General features: G+C 37.9%; 1 protein-coding gene across 8 annotated transcripts in view; it reads right to left on the bottom strand.

Moving 5' to 3' along the window:
- The window catches only part of LOC129726143 (serine-rich adhesin for platelets), a 217,588-nt gene that overhangs the window by 76,805 nt on the left and 118,736 nt on the right, over positions 1 to 22,047 (bottom strand). The window contains exon 1 of one of the 8 annotated variants that reach the window (XM_055682825.1): positions 1,480 to 2,042. The exons of the other annotated variants lie outside the window; for them this stretch is intronic. Within the exon in view, the coding sequence (XP_055538800.1) occupies positions 1,480 to 1,557 (78 nt within the window). The 5' untranslated portion in view covers positions 1,558 to 2,042. Of the gene's footprint in view, positions 1 to 1,479; positions 2,043 to 22,047 lie in introns of those variants that run through there. 8 annotated transcript variants of the gene reach the window in all.

Below are 22,047 nucleotides of genomic sequence, written 5' to 3'. Positions count from 1 at the left end.
GTTTGTTTGGCAACAGACAGCCCGGAAAAGATCGGTAATCGAAAAACAATAACCGGATGAAAAGTGAACACAGAATTTGCTTTAGAGCATTAAAAACCGCTCATCGTTATTGTGGTTGTGTTTTACCTATAAATTTTACCTCTGAAAAATAATGAGACCTTCAGGTAGATGGAGAAAGGAAAAACGGTGTTTTTTTGGCTTCAGCCAAAAATTGCCCCGGTCCAAATGGTCGGCCGTTTAACCAAATGAAACTGACATGGATTTTCCTTTACGAGATCTATACATGGGCACTCACGTTTTTATGGTTTGCTTTTCATCGTGGGACGGTTTCAGGTGGCAAACTACGGGCCCATAATTTCAAACGATTGCAACGAGAGGAAATTAACTGCAGTAAAAGCTCCCTCGTTTAGGTGAACGAGACAGAAAGAGAGAGTAATTTGAAACAATTATATTTTAATTGAACTCTGGATGATCATGATTACAGCTTCAATCTGGAAGAAATGAAGTGAAAAATTTTAAACCAAAATAAGTTTAGTAAACGATTGATGCAATTTTCTTAGAGAGATGACATTGTATACGATGGAGATCGTGCAACAGAAAAAAGACACGCCTCAGTTCGTTATTAAATTGCAGGTTTGATGGACGGGCCTTTTAACAACTCCGTTATTACGTTAGACGTTGGTTTTTGAGAGCAACGATTATATTTCCGATTAAATCTCGCACTTTATGAGGGACAATAAGCCGCCGTTGCGGATAGTTATGTATCATAATGATAGAGATTTGCAAATTATTACGATTTAAAGCTTTTCGTTCAACTGGCTAACTAATATTGCATCAGACTGCGGAAAAGTATCACTTTCACATGCATCGTAGATGCAGCACTCTCTCAGTGGGTATCGAAGGCGAAAGGAAGCACATATAATTGAATCCAGATCGTGCACAGGATGGGTGGAGTTTGGCCACGATATCGACTTGTTGGCTTTCCGGTGACCTCTCTATTTCTACCCTACCGCACGGCTTATGGCGGTGCTGAGTTAGTTTCATAACTGAATCGATCTGAAAGCGACAGATTTCGTGGGGCTATAAATAGTCTAACGCAGGGTATTCGCTTTCACATGGCTCGGTGCTTATACCTATACCGAACAGGCGTTCCCTTTCGCCCAGAGCTCGCTATACCGCCCATTTCTTTGCGGATTACTTTCTATAAAATGCTTCGATTGCGATTTTTTTATGCTGCGAAATCAAAGCAAGTTTATGGATAGGCTGTTTAATCTAGTTATACTATTAGTTGTAAAAACCTAGACATTTGGTGGATTGAATGCTTGAAAAAAAAATCGATCGAAAGCCACATGGAATTGTGAGACAAAATTAGATATCGATCGATCTCCGCAGCGCCGGGTCCCATCAGTCTCGCTTTGGAACAAAAAATGAAAAAAAAAGTCCTAAACACATACTAACACAGAAGCGGCTCGTACGTACCATGCTACCAGCAACTGCGTCGTCACTGCATAATTTCTCTAGTTCCTCAAAATCAATCTCATTTTGGCATCCATCCATAGTTTCCGAGTTCGGGCTGCAGCAGGACCTAGCGACGGGTCCCTGCTGGTTGTGCGGAATGGCGATGCGGTTTGATGTTACTCATATAACTGTGCACTTGTTCACCTCCACTTGCCTATAAGAATGTCTCTGCAATCGATCTACTAAGTACTACACTCGCGGTCTATTTTTTTTGCTCAAGGATTCTAGACCGTTCTCATGGTCAGACACGGGATGCTGAGGGAGGACACTTCACTTCATCTGAGAAATCAATTTTTTCCATAGAATTTCTAACTAAATGTGATTTTCCTTACACCGTTTGCATTAAATCATCCAGAAAACATTTTCCCACAACCAAACTAACAAAACTCCACTTTCTGCAGTGAATTTTCTCAAGTTTAAGGACAAATTTTTGCAATTTTTGCCTTGGAGAGAAAATTTTCTTTCCTCCAAGTAATCACACACGCACGAGACTCGACACACAATTGCTGCAGGACTATCAATTTTCCCAAGCCGTCTGTGTTTTTCCTCGTCCCCGTGGGTGTCACAGTATTGGTACAGCATTGATCCTGGAATCCATGGTGCTTGGGCATGGTTGGAGCGCAGCAGGGACGCACTCAGAAACGGATTCCCCCCGAGTCAGTTTACAGCGGACGCACCTAGGGACGGTTCTGTACTGGAATGTATGTTTTGAAAGTCGGCGCATGCGTTCGGTGGGGCGAAAAGCGTGGAACATTTGCCAAGGATGAAAAGGAATGTGGGATGACAAAAGCGGCGTTTTGCCCTCTGGTTGTGAGACGGAATGGAGCTTTAGCTTATGCTGGCGGTGCTTTAAGCCGGATAACAGGTTTTTCAAAGTACTTGAACTTGCAAACTTTGACCAAGTAAAAGCTAAGTGAAAGACGGATGTTTTTTAAGTAAATTTTTGTAATCTAAAACTTCATTACATATGAGCATGAATGAGGTGAAAAGCAGCTCTTTATTTAATGAATCATAGCTCAGGATTGCTTATTACGATCAAATCAGTAACGAACGGTTAGGAAATGATTGTCATTGTGTTTTTTTCTGGAAACGATCACAGAACGTAATAAAACAATGATAAATTCAATAGGAGTATCGTTGGAAAATTTCAAGTTAGCTGGAACAGAGTGAAAAGTACAATAAAAAAAATAAAAAAAAAATATCTAATGTTATGACAAACCATACTTGAGCTGGACATGCTTTTAGTATCACAACTGAATGAAAAAAATGAAATAAATTTCTAGTGCTTACTTGGGTTTTTTTTTTTTTAAATAAAAATAATGGAAAGTGCTAAGGGATTTAGGTAGGTATAAGCAGAAATATTGTTCAACAAACATCACTTAAATTATAAAAAAAATATGTAACATTCATATGAGTGGTTCATAACTGAAGCAAAGGCAGTGGTAACAGTTAAAATTCATAAACAAATCAGAAGAGTTATGAAAATGTTGTGACGTTTTAAATGCACGCATTGTAACTTTCATTAAACACATCTTGATCACAAATGCCTTAATCGATAGGTGAAGTTTCCCTCAAAGTCATGGTAAAATAGTTAGCATATTTTTTCAACTAGTTTTTTGCAAACCAGTGAAAAATGAACTAAAAATCAATTGGAAAGGTAGCGACTAACGAATAAACGTTCGCTTTCTGTTCGCGATGTTTATTTCAGATTCATGTTGTCAATGGCTCCGCCTTTTTTCAAGCTATGTCATTTCCTTAGTTACGCAAGACGCAACCTCAGCCACGCTTCACAGTAACACTTGAATCGTATTATGGCTCGGGAAGAGGACAATCAAAATTATCCCGTGTCGGATGCACGCAGATAGCATGATGAACTGTGCTTTCAGCCACATAACAGTTTATTACGCTGTTGCATGTTGCAGCTGTGCGGCTGGGGTACAACAAAATCCTGTTTGTACTGTCGTTGACTGTTTGCAGACACAAGTCGGGTGATCGCACCGACGTTTTGTGCTGATGCGATATATGATCGCACCGCTTGTTTTATATTCACTTATATTCTAAACTAGTTGAACGCTCCCGGCGATGCACGGGATTAAAGGTTTCGAAGCCAAGACTTTTTTTTATGCTTCATTGTTGCATTAGCTCAACCCACTTAAAAAATATTTCACATCTTATATGTCCATCATCACTTTTAGTACTTCAATATTCCGAGAACGCACAGAACGGAAGTTTCCTTATTGGATTGCATTTTGTGATTTAAGGCTGATTTACAGAAACTGGAAGTCGCCATTTTGGATTTCAAAAAGACGTAAGGAGTTCTACTTTTGGAAGTATTGAAATTGTTGGCCAAATAGCTCTTTAGGTTATTTTGCTGAACTCACTTCTAACCTTATTCATACGACTGAAAAGATTTAATTTTGAAAATGTCACCGAAAAAAATAATTCTGCTCCGTGCATTAAGTAAAGTGACCCATAATTGTAGAAATGCTACATTTTGCGGTGTTTTTATTACTTTTGCATGATAATACATCACGACTTAATGAAATGATCAAGCTTTTACAACATTATCAAGCTTTTACAACAATGAAATAACTTTTTAGATAACTTTTTTTGATGATTTTATAGACCAAATGATCTTGAATGCCGAAAGCGACCCATAATTGTGTCTTTTGCTATGCAAATGATATTTTTCGTCCTTACCGATTTACACACATCAGCTGCAATAAAACTAATTGTCGATCGAAAGTATACATCAGAACACAGAAATAGATAGTAAAGCATTCGTGGTTGATAATTTTTCCGATTTTATATTCATTTTTGAACTTTCAGGCAACACGTTGACTGACCCATAATTGTAGAGGGACTGTATAATACGTATAAATTTCAAAAAAAGTATTTTGATGCGTTTTTCTGTATTCTGTATTCCCCGTGGCTCTGTGGTTAGCGATGTCGATTGGCTCTCACACGGTTGTGATATCGGGTTCAATGCCCGATCAGGTCGAAAAGATTTTCTTCGGCTCAGCACTGGGACACGGTGTATCGTTGTACTTATCCAACAACATGCAAAATGTGCTAAAAACAATATAGATAACGAATTCTCCCAACTAATCTGGTTGATCAAGAACGCTATTAGAAGGCTAGCGTGCGATATTGTTGTGCTGTATACATAAATCATCTTCAAACATACGTAGTTTTGTGAATTATATCTCAACTTTCAGCATTGAGATACCTTCTATTTTTCCTCAAAACGAACGAACATTTTAATGAAAGAGTAATCACATGTCATCGCATTGAATTTTGATTTGGAGGCAAATTCAGCTAAAAAACTCATGATTTTGCATGTTTTACGTAGTTTTGTGAATAATATTTCAAGTTTTAGTAATCAGATACTTTTTACTTTTCCTCAAATGTCTTTCCTGAACGTTAACAAACATTTTAATGAAAAAATAACCACATGTCATCGCTTTGAATTTTGATTTAGAGGCAAATTCAGCATAAAAATTCATAATTTTGCATGTTTTACGTAGTTTTGTGAATAATATCTCAAGTTTTAATAATCAGATATTTTTTATTTTTTCTCAAATGTCTTTCCTGAACGTTAGCAAACATTTTAATAGAATAATAACCACATGTCATCGCTTTGAATTTTGATTTAGAGGCAAATTCAGCATAAAAAGTCATAATTTTGCATGTTTTACGTAGTTTTGTGAATATCATCTCAAGTTTTTGTAATCAGATACTTTTTATTTTCCCTCAAATGTTTTTTCTGAACATCAACAAACATTTCAATGTAAAAAAAAACACATGTCACCGCTTATTATTTTTGATTTAGAACGATTCAAAATGATGATGATTACTGTACACCTCAGAGACTGAGGGAATAATATCAATAAGATCAAGCGTTACGGAATTCCATTTTTATATAGTAGAAGATGGTGCTTGGAAGAAGTCCATTACACCACCCCTCTTAGGGAAAAATTTGAATTTCATAAATTAAAATTTGTTCAAAATTCATATTCATATGATTGGTAATGTAGAAATAATTATTATTGTAGTTTTTTTTTGTTTTTGTTTTTTCAATTTGTTTTCAAATATTCTCTAAAATAAATACTTCCTTCTACATTTATTTTGAAATCTACATCAGAAATACTGAAATCAGATACTATTTAAATTTGAAAAGATTTATCTCTGGAATTTCCTCATATCCGGCAATATGCCTAAAAATATATTTTTAATGTAATGTCGATGTCGATTTTTGTCGAACGTTGATTGTAATTTTTTGGAAATTTTTATTATTATTATTTTTTTTTTCTTGTATTCTTTTTGCCTATTGCTTATTTTTATTTTATTTTTTCTAGTTTTCGCTGTTAGTTTTTTTTCAATTTTTGTGTTGTGGTATGGTAGTTAGTAGTGTAGCTAAGATTTTGTCGTATCGTCCCAATCCATTGGTGCTTATTGGGTTTAAATCAGTTATTTGCACTCGTTTAGTTTATTAAATTCTTCACTTCTGTTTCACTTTCGTTCCGGCCAATAGGCCCAGGCTCCGGCCACTTGGCACGGTCGCCATGTGGTATCTAAAATGGTCCGGCTTCCTAGCCGGACCCGGGAGTGTCATCCAGAAGTGAAGACAGGACGTACGTTGGAACTTGAATGAATCGCACTCGCACTATTCTAAATGGTGCTTGGAAGAAGTCCATTACAATGGAGTTCGAAAGGTTGCTGTAAAGTCGAGTTAACCGTTTTTCTTAAGACGTCCAACTTGCAATTTGATATAAATCGTTCACTAACAAATATGTTTAATAACCTTGAAAAAGGCTGATTATTGCAATTGCAAATTTTATTCAGTTATCGCAAGAGTGCATTATGTCGGCAACCTGAAATATAGCATTTCTTATGTAAAACTGAAACACATATAACTTTTTAAAATTTTCTCTGACGTTCGTTCAAGCTGAAAAGTTTTGCAATTACATAAAAACGAATAACAGGCAGAAACTTTGCACAGATGTTTCCATGGGTTGAAATACCGAAAAATATACACCGCGAAAAAAAAAACATTGAAAATAAAAACGCCCAACCCAATTTTTGGACACCCACCGCCCCATATGTAACGAAACGTTACGCCCGCACCTACCCCCTCATAAAAATTACGTAACGCTGTAGAAGGATTTGCCTGATAAAAATGCTCGTTTTTGGAGAGTCTTTCCAGAGATTTTTAGTTACATAACGCTGAACTCACACCCCCCCACCCCTCCTCTGTGTAACAAATCGTAACGCTCGTAAGCATACCTCTCTCGCCCCTATGAGCGTTACGTAATTAATGGACGCCGCCTAAGTGTTTATTGAGTAAAACACAAAAAAAAAAGAAATGATCGTCAAAGAAAACAATTCCGAATATTGGTCGTAGAGCGTCTCGGGTTTTTTTCTGAAGCCTTTTTTGTTGGTATGGTTTACGCGGTTTTGAGTTAGGCATTTTTTACGCGGCTTTTTAATTGACGCGTTTCTTTCGCGGATTTTCGTATGAACGCGGATTTTTACGAGGTATGTATCCCTCGCGTAAAAAACCATTCCCCCAGATTATTCGAAAATGTTAGTGGCAACCAGTCTTGGCATACTCATCGTGTGTAACAAAGAGGCTCATATAATATGCACAGAACACTGAAGCATGTTGAAAAAAAAAACGGATGAGTTGATTATTTTTTTCACGCGCTAAAAGCAAATGCACACTGTGTGAAGAAAGCAAAATATGCAACATCAGAAAGCTTGTATTGTAAAGAGTTAGCGCATAAAGCTCCCGCAGTGAGACTTTCTCGATTGCAACTGATAAAATGTAGATAGCGCACATTTATTTCTAATTGATAAGGGCACTATGATGAAAATTCTAGCTGGGGAAACTTTTCTGACTGTTTCCTCAATAACATGTTCTGTAGCGTTTACGTAGGGCTCTGCGCTTTACTCACTGTGTTATGCTCACTGAGTTTTTTTTACTATCACGGTGCAGGTCTATGATAAATTTAGCCCAGACACAGTAAATTTACTCAACAGCACGCAGGTTTGGCTTGCCTACTCATGTGTGTAGTTCTATTCCACACTCCCTACGCGCAAAGGCATCGCTCAATAAGGTTGTGCTTTTTTTCTTGCTCATCACAATGCGTTCTAAAAAACTGATGTGATGCAATTTTTGTGTTGATAAATGCACAAAGATGAGTAAGTGGACAAGACTGGTGGCAATCCTGATTATGTCTGCGCTGTGTGGAAATTTTGTCCGTTTGCATCTTCCTGCTAGCTCGTACAAAAATTTTAATGTAACCTTCATAGCAAGTTTCGAACGCTTTCATTCAGCTAACTGGCATCGCGTCATGTTTCAAAGGCTAACTTATCAGTGTGTGTGCAAACGAGATAGCATATCACCGCCACTTTTCATACGCATCGTGGATCCGCTGCGATGAAGCAAAGTAAATAAGATAGCTGCATTCATTGCACTTAAGTGTAAGAGACATCTCCGGTACGAGGCAGATAAAGTGTGCTGTGACATGCGAACTGCACTTACTCGTCTCTTTGGAAACGAAGGTACAGTGCAATCTGAACTGCTCTCGTCTCTTTAGAAATTAATGTGCAGTCTCTCAACAGCGTGTGCTTTGCTCGAAAAAAACGAGTAGCATCCGATCCCTGACTCTCCGATAGAAAATCTCTCGCTCTTTCGTCTCTTACTCCTTCCAAAAACTGGAGACGAGCACAAGAATCTGCGAGACGCACGAAGATTTGTTGCACAGCTCTGAGTAGTTAGACGATCCCTGCTTGCAGGCATAAAATAAACACCATTGTGGTCCGTAGCATCCTGCCTTGCAATTCCTATCTATAGCCGGGATACGAGTAGCCAAGCGAAGATAATGGTAACTAACCCTTGGTGGTTGATCTCCTCGGAGAACTCCCAACCTTTCTGAGAGTCTGTTTTCCAGGTTAGGGGCGGCTCACAGCAGCGTCTGACCCAGAGCGGGAGGCTGAATTAGGAAACGTATTGTATTCGAGAGAACAACAGTTAAAACCAAGATGGCAGTTCCATCGCGAGGCCCTAGTAAGGCAACCTACCTAAACATTTACACTACGAATAATCAAGGAAATATAACCCGGACCATCCGGCACCGATCTGAGCCAGGAAAAACGGACCACGAATAGAAACTCGGTACTTGGGACTGCAAGTCGCTAAATTTTGTTGCCGGAGACAGGGTGCTGGTCGAGCAGTTAGAATCCAAGTACTGCGCATGATCAACAAGGATGTGTTTGTTGAAATTAAAGGTCCTAATAGTCAACAACGATGCATTAACTTCGCAGCTTCCTGAGGCCTGGTGATTAAAAGCACCTTTTTCCACGCAAAGATATGCACAAAGTCAACTGAGGATCACCTGACCACCTAACAACAAATCAAATTAACCAAGTTCTAATTGAAGGCCGTTTTTTTTTCGAATGTCACAAAAATACGCTTTCTTCAGGATGCGGATATAGAATCTTACCACCACCTAGTAGCAGTACATGTGCGCTAAAAACTATCTATGGTATTTCATACACGATTAAACCGTCCTCCTCGGCCAAACATCCGGTAGTTGCACAACTCGCAAGCTGCTGAGAACAAAACACGCTTACTTGACGAGGCACTACCTTCCACGGAGGAACGATGTGCTTCGTCTGTCAACGACAGATGGAGCAAGCTTATAGCGAATTTCTTTATTCCACCAGCTCACCTCGTTTTGACCTGGAAGCGCACTAACTGCTGTCAAAACCCTTCTTTATTCGCTCGATTTTGACCCAGTTTTGACCCGCCGTGCTGTCCGAAGCGCACTGTAAAATTTGTCAGCTTCAATCCACCACTGCACGTGCTAAGTTCGTGAACAATTATCTGATATCTCTTTCTTACTTGCGTCTTAAATGGCGATGACGTTTCATTATTCCTCGGCAGTTTTACCCGCACACAGTGGAATAAGGTAATTCGCTATTAGTTCGACCATCCCAGAGGCCGTAACCGCGGTACTAGATGAGGTATCGTCGAGCTGACATGAGCCGTTGCGGAACAGAGTGGTCCATGCGCCATCGAGCAAATTTTTCAGGAGAGGCAATTTTTAAAAAATCTCTGAATTAAATTCTGTTCAACGGATTCTTTGAAACAAAATGTTCTAATATAAAGGTTATAAAGTGGTTTAACATGGGAATACATAAAATTAACAGTTTCTTTGCGAAGTAAGTAATTTTATCTCCCCAATTACATAGACCACTCTGATTTCATATATTTTTACTGGAATCCTCAAATCGTTTCGGAACAGAGTGGCCTATGTACATAAACCTGGTAAATGACAAAGAAAATGACGGTAAAATAGCTAGTGTCACATGTTATATGATACATATAGCAAGTCACATGTAAGTTGTCACGTGTAACATTACAAGTAACACAACATGTTGCATATTAGATAATATTTCACATGTTACATTTTTCGTGGTACATTACGTGTAATATGTTACAAATCACGTGTGACATATACAGAACAAGTGACATGTTACTTATCACATGTAATATGCTACATGTTACGTGTTACATGATAGTATTACACCGATTTATGTACATAGACCACTCTGTTCCGAAACAGAATGGCCATTAAGGGATCATCCATTAATGATGTCACGCGTTTAGTGGGGGGAGGGGGTTTCAATTATTGTGACATTTTGTGACATATGGGGGAGGGGGTTTAGCTTGAGTGTGACATCACATTTTAACTCAAAAAAAAAAAAAAAAAAATTAATAAAATAAATAAATAAGTCACATACCTAACCACAGAGTTCAACTCAGAACTGTTTATGATTTTTACATCATTTATGTATAGTTCTACGATCTTTTTTTTGCTTAAGATTTGCTTTACATAAAATGAATGACAATTTTTCTTCTCGTCTAAAAGCATAATGTTCGTTAATTCTGTTTCAACGTGCATGTTCGTTTATGAATGACAGCGCAATTTCATTAAGTTTTAGTGTCTCTCAATCCAATCAATACAAAAATTGTGACAAAACGTAAATAAAAATGCTTGGCTTTCGTAACACATGGAGAAGATTTGGATTGCGAATTGATTGAAGAAGAGGACTTGAATATTGATGGCTTTCAAAAATCAGCAATGATGCTACAGTTATTGTCTCGGCTTTCTATGTCGTCGATATGCGACTCCATCAACAGCATCATTGGACTACGAACTAAACGCCTTTTCTAGTTGTCTTCTATAATAGTCCTTTCTCTTAGTTTTTCTTTTAGTAAAATCGTTCTTATCAAGAAAATATGCATTCCTTACAAATTTCGCGATTTTCAATCAATTTTTACCAAAAAAGGGGGAGGGGGGGCGGTGTAAAAACGTGACGTAATTAAGGAGGGGGGTCAAGGAAGTTGTGACAGCTTGTGACAAGGGGGAGGGGGGGAGTTAATTTTTTCCAAATTTTGCGTGACATCATTAATGGATCGTCCCTTATGTTTCGGGCGAAATTTCGACACGGTTTAAATCAGCTATAAAGTTCGATTTATCGCAATTTTCTTAATCTCCCAACTTCAGCTTCTTGAGTAGATGCGGTTTAGGCAAAAAACTCATTTTCGAAAAATAGATTTAGATCACCGCAACGGCTCACATAATGACTGGTTTGACGGGGAATACCAGCAAGCGATGGAGAGGAAAAAACTAGCTAGGAAAAGCCGACGAGCTCTCAATTAGTTGACCACGATTCTGAGTAAAAAAACGCCAGCAGGAGGACAAAGATCGTGAAGAGCTGACGCAACTGTTTCGGGCTAATAACATGCGATAGCTTTACGAGAAGGTTAGCCGATCCCGTAAGGCCTACACATTTAGTCCAGACGAGGAGGGAAACTATATTACTAGCGAGGGCGAGGTGATTGACAGGTAAAAGCAGTTTTTGATGAGCACCTCTATAGCAGAACACCGGAAGGAGGCGGAAAGGAAGTTAACCTTGTAGTGCCTACAAACGATAATAGTGTCTTAGTCTCCGATGTCGATGTGCTGCGCTTTCATTCAACGACGCGTCTACGTAAAAGAGTGGAGCAGAAAATTGTGATCCTTACAACACTGAATGACGGCGCAGCTTATTGCTTTTAAAGTGAAATAGCGGCTAAACTAATAGAGTTAGATGCTTGATGTCAAAGAACAACTTGTAGAGTAGACTTCAATGTTTCATTTAAATAACTACAAAATCCATGTTTATCACACATACCAGACAGAAAATGGCAGTTAGGTTCTCGAAAAACATTTTATTTCACATTTATTCCTTTCTAAGTGCTTCTTAATTCCCCTAGTTGGACGTTTTTAAGACACTATTGATTACGAAATTTTCTCGGCTTTCCAATGAAACCAACAGAATTGAGCCAACTATCACACTTCTTGTGCTAGACCACATAAAAGGCAAACATAACCGAAAACTGAAAAAGTGAATAACTCTGCAGTAGTTGCATTTGGATCATTTGCGTAGAAGGATTTATTTTCATCTAATAGGGTCCTCTATCACCTCTTAAAGGATTTTAAGTGAGCTATCAACACCCCGTATTGACAATAATAACACTGTTGCTACACTCAGTGCGTCTTGAGCAGCCCGACAGATCAGACGTATTTTCGGTTGCTTGTGGACTGGTCTTTGACTGCCTATAGCGAAATTTTTTTTTTTTTTTATTCTCGCTTATTTTCCGTCGGTCTAGTTCCGCCACTGTTGTGGCCAATCACCGACGCCCAGGGAGGCGACTTACAGGACCCTAACTCACGACCCGTTTATTAACGGACCGGCGCCAACGGCTTTACTTCCTCATGCAATGGAAGGCGTGATCCCAGAGATTTTTCGCCTCAGAAAATCTCCCGGTGTCGGCTAGGATTGAATCTAGACCAGTTGGGTTGGTTGTGAGTGGATCACGCCACCTCACAACCATCGACACCTATGTCGGCGGTGGGATTCGAACCCAGGCGTCGAGCGTGGTTGGCGGAGACGTTACCAACCACACTAGGCCCCCGCTCCTGAGCCGGCGAAATTGAAATGCTCGAAAGTAAAACTATTCAAAGTGAAATTTCTGTAAAAAAGGAGAAAGTTCCACCTATTGTGGTAACTATTGCTTCTGAACTTAATATTTTTAAAAGAGAACTTTCTACGTTTCTCTCCGACGTCAAAGTTACTTATCAAATTGGCCGAAGAGGCGAATGCCGTTTACTGGCCCAAACATTGAAAGAATGGATTCGTCTTATTCAGTATTTAACTGAAAAGATGTATAAATTTTTTACATATGATACGAAGAGCGCCAAGCCGTTCAAGGTCGTATTGAAAGGTCTCACCAACGATCAAACCGTTGATGAGATCAAAATTACTTTGACAGAATTACTTGGTATAGCCCCTACCCAAGTAATTCTGATGAAACAAAAATCACGAGGCGAAAACAGTCAGCGAACTGGAATTTCCCTTGTAAATTATTTAATTCATTTTAACCGCAGTGAGGTTAATAACATAAAATATTTTGAAAAAGCACATGCTTTATGTAACGTGCGTGTAAAATGGGAATTATATCGAAAGTTTGGCGGAGGTGAAAAGCATTTCACCCAATGCCGTATTTGCCAACGTTATGGCCATGGTTCAAAGTTTTGTAACATGGACCAAAAATGCCTCATTTGTGGAGACTCTTCTCACAAAAAGGACACATGTCCTGTGAAAGAGAGTAAAAATTTTCGCTGTGCGAATTGTAACGGCAACCATATGTCGAATTTTTATCAATGCCCAGTCCGTTTAGCAATTGTTAAGGCAAGGCAAGGTAAACAAAATTCAATTTCTCAATTAAAACCAACTTCAAAACAAAATTCTCCAAGCGTACCAGTGACGCATAGTTTACCTACTCCTTTGCATATCCGTTTAACTTATGCACAGGTTACAGGTAGTTCGAACATTATACCGCCTAGTGTTGGTAGTTCGAAAATGACCGTTAATATGGGTAAGCAAAACACGCTAGAAAATAATTGTACACCTATTACTCCAGCTAATATTGTTGCCGAAAATATTTTTTCTAATGTCAACTGCCTGGGGCCTATTACGGCAGGTAAACTTTCTTTTTTGCAACAGGCAATGTTCGATCTTATGAACGCCATGTTGCAGGCAAAATCAATGTTTGAAGCCATTCAAATAGGCACAAATTTTACTATTAAAATTGTTTCTAATTTGAAATTGAGCAATGATTTTAAATAAAACAATTAAAATATTAAATTGGAATGCTCGCTCATTGAAGGCCAATGAGAATGAGCTTTTTAATTTTTTAACAGTAAATAATGTGCATATTGCAATTATTACTGAAACATTTTTGAAACCTAACATAGAATTAAAATATGATCCCAATTACGTGGTTCATAGATATGATAGGATTCAGGGTTCCGGCGGTGGAGTTGCAATTGTTATTCATCGCCGAATCAAACATCGTGCTCTTCCCCATCTTGAGACGAAAGTTATTGAAACTTTGGGAATTGAAGTTCAAACTGAACTTGGGATTTTATTTATTGCCGCAGCATATTTACCATTTCAATGCACACGCGAGTACAAAAACTATTTTAAAGGTGATTTACAAAAACTCACCAGAAATCGTTCGAAATTTTTCATAATCGGCGATTTTAACGCTAAACATCGTTCATGGAATAATTCTCAAAGTAATCCCAATGGCAAAATTTTATTCAATGATTGTTCTTCAGGGTACTATTCTATTTTGTCTCCGAATAGTCCTACATGCTTTTCTTCTGTAAGAAACCCTTCAACAATTGATTTGGTGCTAACAGATCAAAGTCATGTATGTAGTGATTTGATCACACATGCTGACTTTGATTCTGACCATCTTCCAATAACTTTTTCTTTATCACATGAATCAGTTTTAAACCCTATGAGCTCTGTTTTTGATTATAACAAGGCTAATTGGGAAAGATACAAAACTCATATTGAGAGAAATTTCAATAATGAGCTTGATTTGCAAAACGAAGTGAGTATTGATTCCGCTTTGGAAGCATTGAAATGTGCAATTGTTGATGCCAGGAATTATTCTGTCCCAAAGGCTCAAATGAAATTTGATTCACCAATAATTGACGAAAATCTTCAACTTCTAATTCGTTTGAAAAATGTCCGCAGACGTCAATATCAACGTTCTCGTGTCCCTGTTTTAAAACTATTTATAAAGATTTACAGAAAGAGATTAAACATAGATTTACTCTTCTGAGAAATCAAAATTTTGAGACTAAAGTTGAAAAATTGAAACCATATTCAAAACCCTTTCGAAAGTGGTCGAAGATTCTTAAGAAACCTTCAAAGCCTATTCCAGTTTTAAAAGATCAAAGGAAAGAAAGAACAAAAGGCTCAAAGACTTGCTCAGCAGCTTGAGAGTGTTCATAACTCAAATTTGAATTTTGTGAGTCCAATTGAAAATGAAGTCACACGTCAATTTGATTTAATTTCTTCCCAGAATTTTTTACTTGCAGAAATAATTGAACTAACTTGAATGAGATTAAATCAATTATTAAAAATTTCAAAAATATGAAAGCACCTGGTGACGATGGAATCTTTAATATACTAATCAAACATCTCCCTGAGAGCACAATGGAATTTTTAGTGAACATTTTCAATTGCTGCTTCAAAATTGCATATTTTCCCAAATTATGGAAAAATGCAAAAATTACTCCAATTTTAAAACCGGATAAGAACCCAGCTAAAGTTTCAAGTTATCGACCAATCAGTTTGCTTTCTTCAATAAGTAAACTGTTTGAGAGAATTATTCTTAACAGAATGATGTCACACATCAACGAAAATTCAATTTTTGCAAATGAACAGTTTGGATTTCGCCATGGGCGTTCCACAACTCATCAATTGCTCAGAGTTACTAATATGATACGAGCTAACAAATCTGAAGGTTGTTCCACTGGAGCTGCTCTTTTAGACATAGAAAAAGCATTCGACAGTGTTTGGCATAAAGGCTTGATTGCGAAATTGCAAACTTTTATTTTTCCAATTTTCCTAATCAAAATTTTAAAAAATTATCTTACTGATCGAACTCTGCAGGTTGTCTATCAGAATTCAAAATCTGATAGATTTCCTGTCAGAGCATGTGTACCTCAAGGTTCAGTCTTGGGTCCAGTCCTGTACAACATATTCACTTCAGATCTTCCTGATTTGCCTCCAGGATGCACAAAGTCATTGTTCTGCGATGACACAAGCATTTCCGTAAAAGGAAAAAGTCTTCGTGTCATATGCAGTCGATTGCAGAAAAGTTTAGATATTTTTTCTTCCTACTTGCAAAAGTGGGAAATCTCTCCCAATGCTTCTAAAACTCAAATGATAATTTTTCCGCATAAGCCTAGGGCTTCTTCCCTCAAGCCAAACAATAATCACGTTGTCAAGATGAATGGGGTTATTTTAAGTTGGTCCGACAAGGTTAAGTACTTGGGACTAATTTATGATAAAAAACTTATTTTCAAAGAGCACATTGAGAGTATACAAGCCAAGTGCATCAAATATACGAGATGTTTATATCCTCTCATTAAGAGGAATTCTAAACTTTGTTTATAGAACAAACGTTTGATTCACAAACAAATTTTTAGACCAGCAATGCTTCATGCTGTACCGATCTGGTCAAGTTGCTGTTCAACAAGGAAGAAAACGCTCCAAAGGATTCAGAATAAAATTCTGAAAATGGTTTTGAAGCGTCCTCCTTGGTTTGGTACACTCGAATTACATAGACTTACTGGTGTTGAACCATTAGAAGCTATGTCAAATAAAACTATTAACAATTTTCGACAAAAATCGTTGCAATCCTCAATTGCTACGATAAGCTCTCTTTATAGCCAATAAGTTAGCAATTAAGTTAGTTGTAAGTTTACTTCCCCTTTTTTGACAAGTAGGTTTAAATCCCTACGAATGATAAGTCCTAATTGCGAAAGCAAACAAATCCTAACAATTAAAATTAAAAATTTCTAACAGTGTTGAGAAGTCACCATTTGTGATTGGACACACATACTCATTATTTACTAATATTTATCATGAATACTTAAGCTACTAACAAATCCCCCCTTTTTTTTAAAAAAAAACACTGTGCTACAAATGAAAAGAAAAATGCAAGAAGTTCTGAAGTGACCTAGTGTAGTTTGTAGGTCATGTTGAGTGTAACATTCGCTCATACTAGAAATTTTCCAAACACCCCAAAATCTGAAGTTATGGTCAAAATACGGTTTTTTGGACCTCAGTACATACATTTTTTTAACTCAATCATTTCTGGAGCGAATAAGTTGAAAAAGTGCGTGAGAAAGTCTAAAAATTTAGATTAAAACTCAAATAACTCAACTTGTTTTGGTGATATTGGTACAAATTGGTAAATATTTAAAAAAAACTATGTTTGTTCCCTTTCCAAAACTGCAAAAGTATTGAAAATCGGTCAAGAAATGAGTTAAAAAAATTGTAAGTGCTGAAGCCCAAATATCGTATTTTGATCATAACTTCAAATTTAAGAGGTGTTTGTAAAACTTCTAGTATGAGCGAATGTTACATTCAACAAGACCTACAACCTACACTAGGTCATTTAAGAAGTTCTTCCATTTTTTCTCCATTTGTAGCACCGTGAAATAATTGAGCGATAGAAGCCAAAAATTCAAAACAAAATCACTTTTGTTTGATTCGACAGCTAATATACTTTTAAAATTTTAGTGTATTTTTAGTATCTTCCTCACAAAAACAGGCGGCAAATTTCAGGTTTGGTTGAAAAATTGTGTGAAAAAGTCTAACAAATTTGATTTCAACCTAAATAAGTCATCATGTTTCAGTGATATTAGTACAAACCTGCATATATTTTAAAGGCTCTATTTATCTTCTTTCCAAAACTGCTAAAATATTGAAAACCGGTCTAGAAATGACTGAGTTAAAAAAAGTTGTATGCACTGAGGTCCAAAAAACCGTATTTTAACCATAACTTCAGATTTTGGGGCTGTTTGGAAAATTTCTAGTAATTTTTTTTTGTTAGACTTGGACCACTGCGACCATTATTTTGATCTTTCGTGGTATACCTCTTCTTTAGTCTAGGTACTTATGGCAGACATATCACTATTGATGGAAGTGATCGTCGTTGTCATATCGCACCCTTTATCCCAATTAGGCACTGAATTTCGTATGAAATGTATTATCTTATTAGGATTCGCAGACCAGACCTCAGAAGGCTCCAAAGTTCCTTTTCCAAAGGCTCTTATTCTGCGCTGTATAAGTGCACTGCAGTGGCAGAGCAAATGTTCTGCGGTTTCACATTCGAATTGTTTCAGGTGATGCTTACTTGGACAGTGTCCTGTGAACAATCCAGTAATTGTCCTTAGTCACTTTTTATTTAAACTAAGCAATTGCTGGCTTTTCTTCACTTCAAATTTCTAGTATGAGCGAATGTTACACTCAACAAGACCTACAACCTACATTAGGTCACTTCAGAAGTTTTAAATCACTGTAGCACAGTGTAATGATTAAGTAGATTTATATTGCGTTCCTGGTCACTGTGGAATAGATGGAAACGAAAGAGCCGATGAACTGGCAAGACACTGATTGTCTCATCAGTTCATAGTACCAGAACCCTTCTGTGGTCTATCTGCTTGTTTCCTTAGAATGGAACTAAAGCATGGGAAACTTTGAAAGTGGAATCCAACTGGACAAATACTTTCATTGGTAGGTATTCGAAGCGGTTCATCACACCGAACGTTTCTATGACTCGCAAAATACTGGAACTTTCGAAGAAAGATCTAAGCACGTATACTGGTTAAAAAATAGGACATTGTCCGAGCCGTTACCATTTGAAGGTTATGAAAAAAACTTCAAAATGATACATTACGCTTATGTGGCATGGAAAAGGAAAATTCGGAACATCTGTTATACCGATGTCCGGCAATTTTTAGTAAAAGGTGTTGGTTCTTCGATAGAGGGTTACTGGAACCCTTTGTAATCTGGAGAACAAATCCCAGTACGGTTGTGCGCTTCATACGAAGTGTAATTCCGGACTGCACTAATGCTATTGGTCAGATTATAGATAGACCACTTCCAATAGTGATACGTTATACTAATTTTGCAACATTGAAAAGGGGGAATATGTCACAAAATATCAAAAAATTGGTCGCAGTGACGAAAACACCTATAACGGAAAAAAAGAACAGAGATCGTGTAGAGCTGGAGCAACTGTTTCGGGCTAATGACATGCGCAAGTTTTACGAGAAGGTCAACCAATCCTGTAAGGGCTACACACCGAGTCCAGATATGTGCAGAGACGAGGAGGGAAACCTGATCATAAGCAAGCGCGAGGTGGTCGACAGGTAGAAGCAGTTTTTCAATAAGCATCTCAATAGCGGAACATCGGAAGGAGACGGAATGAAAGTAGACCTAGGAGTGTCTACAAAGGATAACTGTGTCTCAGTTCCCGATATTCTGGAGATCAAACGGGAAACTGGGTCACAGAAGAACAATCGAGCCGCAAGTAAGGACAGCCTACCGGTAGAGCTCATGTTTATGGCAAAGAGGCTCTAGCAACGGTACTCCATTAGGTAATTTCCAGGATTTGGGAGAGAGAGACCGAAGGAATGGATGGAAGGAGTTGTATACCCCATCCATAAAAAGGGCGATCGGCCAGAATGCAGCAACTACGGTAGCAAAACATTGTTTAACCCTCTAGTGCCCAGTGCCGCCTCTAGGCGGTCTTCAGTCGAACCTCTAAAAAGCTTTAATAAGAACTTAAAAAATGTTTGTGAGGCTTAATAGTGATTTTTTCGAAGTCCATCTAAAAATTAATTTGGGTACTAGAGGGTTAACGCCTCTTCAGATTCTGCTCCACCGTCTTTTTTCTCTAGCAAAAAGATTTGTAGGGTACTACTAAGAGGGCTTCATGCAAGCTCGCGCGCTGTTACGGATCTAATCATCACTATCCCGCAGCTACTTCTAAAATGCCGGTAGTATAGACCGTTCCGATAATTATAAATACACTGACGATCAACCGTCATTTCAAATAACGTGCGGTATTCAACCAAGCGTTGGCTGCGTCCTGTTGTTTACATCCAAAAGAAACAGATGCTGTCATTTTTTTTAAACATTTAGTGCGAAATTTTGAAAATGCGTGGCCTTTCTCCCGTGCAAAGAAAGCGAATTGTGCACAAATGGGGCACCGTGAGTGGTCTTTCTATAAGAAAATTAGCCAGAGAAGAAGGTATAAGTGTCGGAGCAGTTCAAACCGCATTGCGGAAGTATTGTGAAGAGTGCACATTTACTGATGCCCCAAGACGTGGTAGAAAATCCGGGCCTGTTGATCCCACAATGGACAAAAAGGTGAGGGAATACTACAAGCGGCATCCTTCAGTATCAGTACGAGATGTGGCGAGAAAGCTTGGAACCTCGGCGAGTAACGTTATGTGTGCCAAGGGAAGAATGGGTCTGCAGACCCGTCGGAAGCAGAAGCAGCCAAAACGAAATCCAAAACAAGCTGAATCTGTGAAACCGAGAGCTCGGAAGCTTTATGACAAACTTCTGACCAAAAAAATGGGGTGCGTTATCATGGATGACGAAACCTACTTAAAACTGGACTATAAGACTCTGCCAGGACCGCAATTTTATACATCACCGAAGAGAAAGGATGTCCCTGGACCAGTGAGAGCCATTTACACCGAAAAATTCGGCAAGAAGGTAATGGTTTGGCAGGCCAATTGTGAATGTGGGAAAATATCTCGTCCATTCATTACGAATGACACAATGAATGGTAAAATTTACGTGGAAGAGTGTTTGCAGAAAAGGTTGTTACCCATGGTTAAGCAGCATAACAATCCTCCAATCTTTTGGCCCGATCTTGCTTCCTGCCATTACTCTAGGGATGCACTAGGGTGGTATAAAACAAATAATGTCACTTGTGTCCCAAAGGAGATGAATCCTCCAAACTGCCCTGAAATTCGCCCTATTGAAACTTTTTGGGCTTTGACCAAGGCAAAGCTGAGGAAATATGTCAAACCAGCGGACAATGTTGAAAAATTTAAAAAAGATTGGCTTAAAGTGGTAAAAATGGTCGGAGAACACACTGTGCAAAAGCTTATGAGTAGTGTTAAGAGAAAAGTTAGAGAACTCGCGTATGCTACGAAAAATAATCCCAACTTGAATTGAAACTGGAAAGAAAACAATTATTATCTATATTTCAGAATAAAATGACCCGAAAAATCCTGTATTTTTTGTTTTATTCAAGAAAGAAGATGTATTTATAATATTCGGAACAGTCTATACAACGTGATTTAACATCACGTTTTCTGGGCTTTGAGGCAGCGTATGATACAGTCAATCGAGACCAGCCATGGCAATTAATGCACGACTACGGCTTTACGGATAAACTGGAATAATTAATCAAAGCTAGCTTGGATCGAGTGATGTATTATGTGTGCGTATCGGGGACACTCTCGAATTTCTTCAAAGCACCCAAAGATTGAAACAAGGATATGGATGGATTGCTTTCGAGGGTGTTATATGACGAGCGGACATCGAAACAACTCATGGACTTTACAGACTACCTCGACGTTATTGCGAGAAACTTTGCAACAGCAAATTAAAAAGGTAGGTTAGGAGAATTAAACTAGAATTTTCGTTGAAAACTAAGTATATGAAAGGGAGCAGTTCGAGAGGAATCAACATTCACTTTACACCAACGTCTAATTTCGTTCCATTATTGTCTTAATAAGTCAGGAATTTTGATTTTTTCTTGCTTGTGAACATAATTGCGTTGGTTTTCAATTTCTTTTTAGCCCTGTGATGATGGTTGTGTCAACAGTTCATCAATCTCGCGGTGTATTTTTTTTTTTGGAAAGACAACATTAGTATCTGAAACTTTGCTGATGACGTCACACCGATTAAACAAAGTGTTCTGGCACCCTTTTCAAAAACTAGTAGTGATTTAAAAAAAAAACTAAAAGCACAAAATGACATCTTAAGCCCATAGGAAAATCAAGTTTCAGTCAAATCAAAAATTGAAATTAAAAAAAATGAAATAGCGATATTTTTAAGGAATTGTTCATCAATGGACAACGTAATTCTCATTCCCTAACAAAAAAAAATGGAATTGCTCAGTGGATTTTACATTCCCCTTTCGAAAATTTGGTTTTGACAAAAAAAATATTAATATGGGCAACTTACTTGACGGCTAACAGATCTTAAAGATTGCAATCAAATTTATAATAGTCGATACTACGCCTTTTGGAAATTGATCTGGAAATGCTCTCAATATAAATCAATAAAATAACAGCGGCACAAAAAAAAAATAATCCAGAAATAATTGAAATTTTCAGGATCTCAGTAAATTTTTTGAACACTGGTGATTATAGAAAATCGTAATAAGTAACAATTTGTTTCCGCGGTGCCAGATCTCTACTTTTGGATACCCTCAGGGCCCGAGGAATTCAGCCCTATGTGCCAGTTCGTGATATCCTCGCTCAGCGAAACTTGCCATACATGCTACTT

This window comes from Wyeomyia smithii, chromosome 2, assembly GCF_029784165.1.
Source record: "Wyeomyia smithii strain HCP4-BCI-WySm-NY-G18 chromosome 2, ASM2978416v1, whole genome shotgun sequence".
In the NCBI taxonomy this organism is placed as follows: Eukaryota; Metazoa; Arthropoda; class Insecta; order Diptera; family Culicidae; genus Wyeomyia; species Wyeomyia smithii.
Note: the sequence above shows the minus strand (reverse complement) of the source record. Positions and strands in the feature narration are given on the sequence as shown.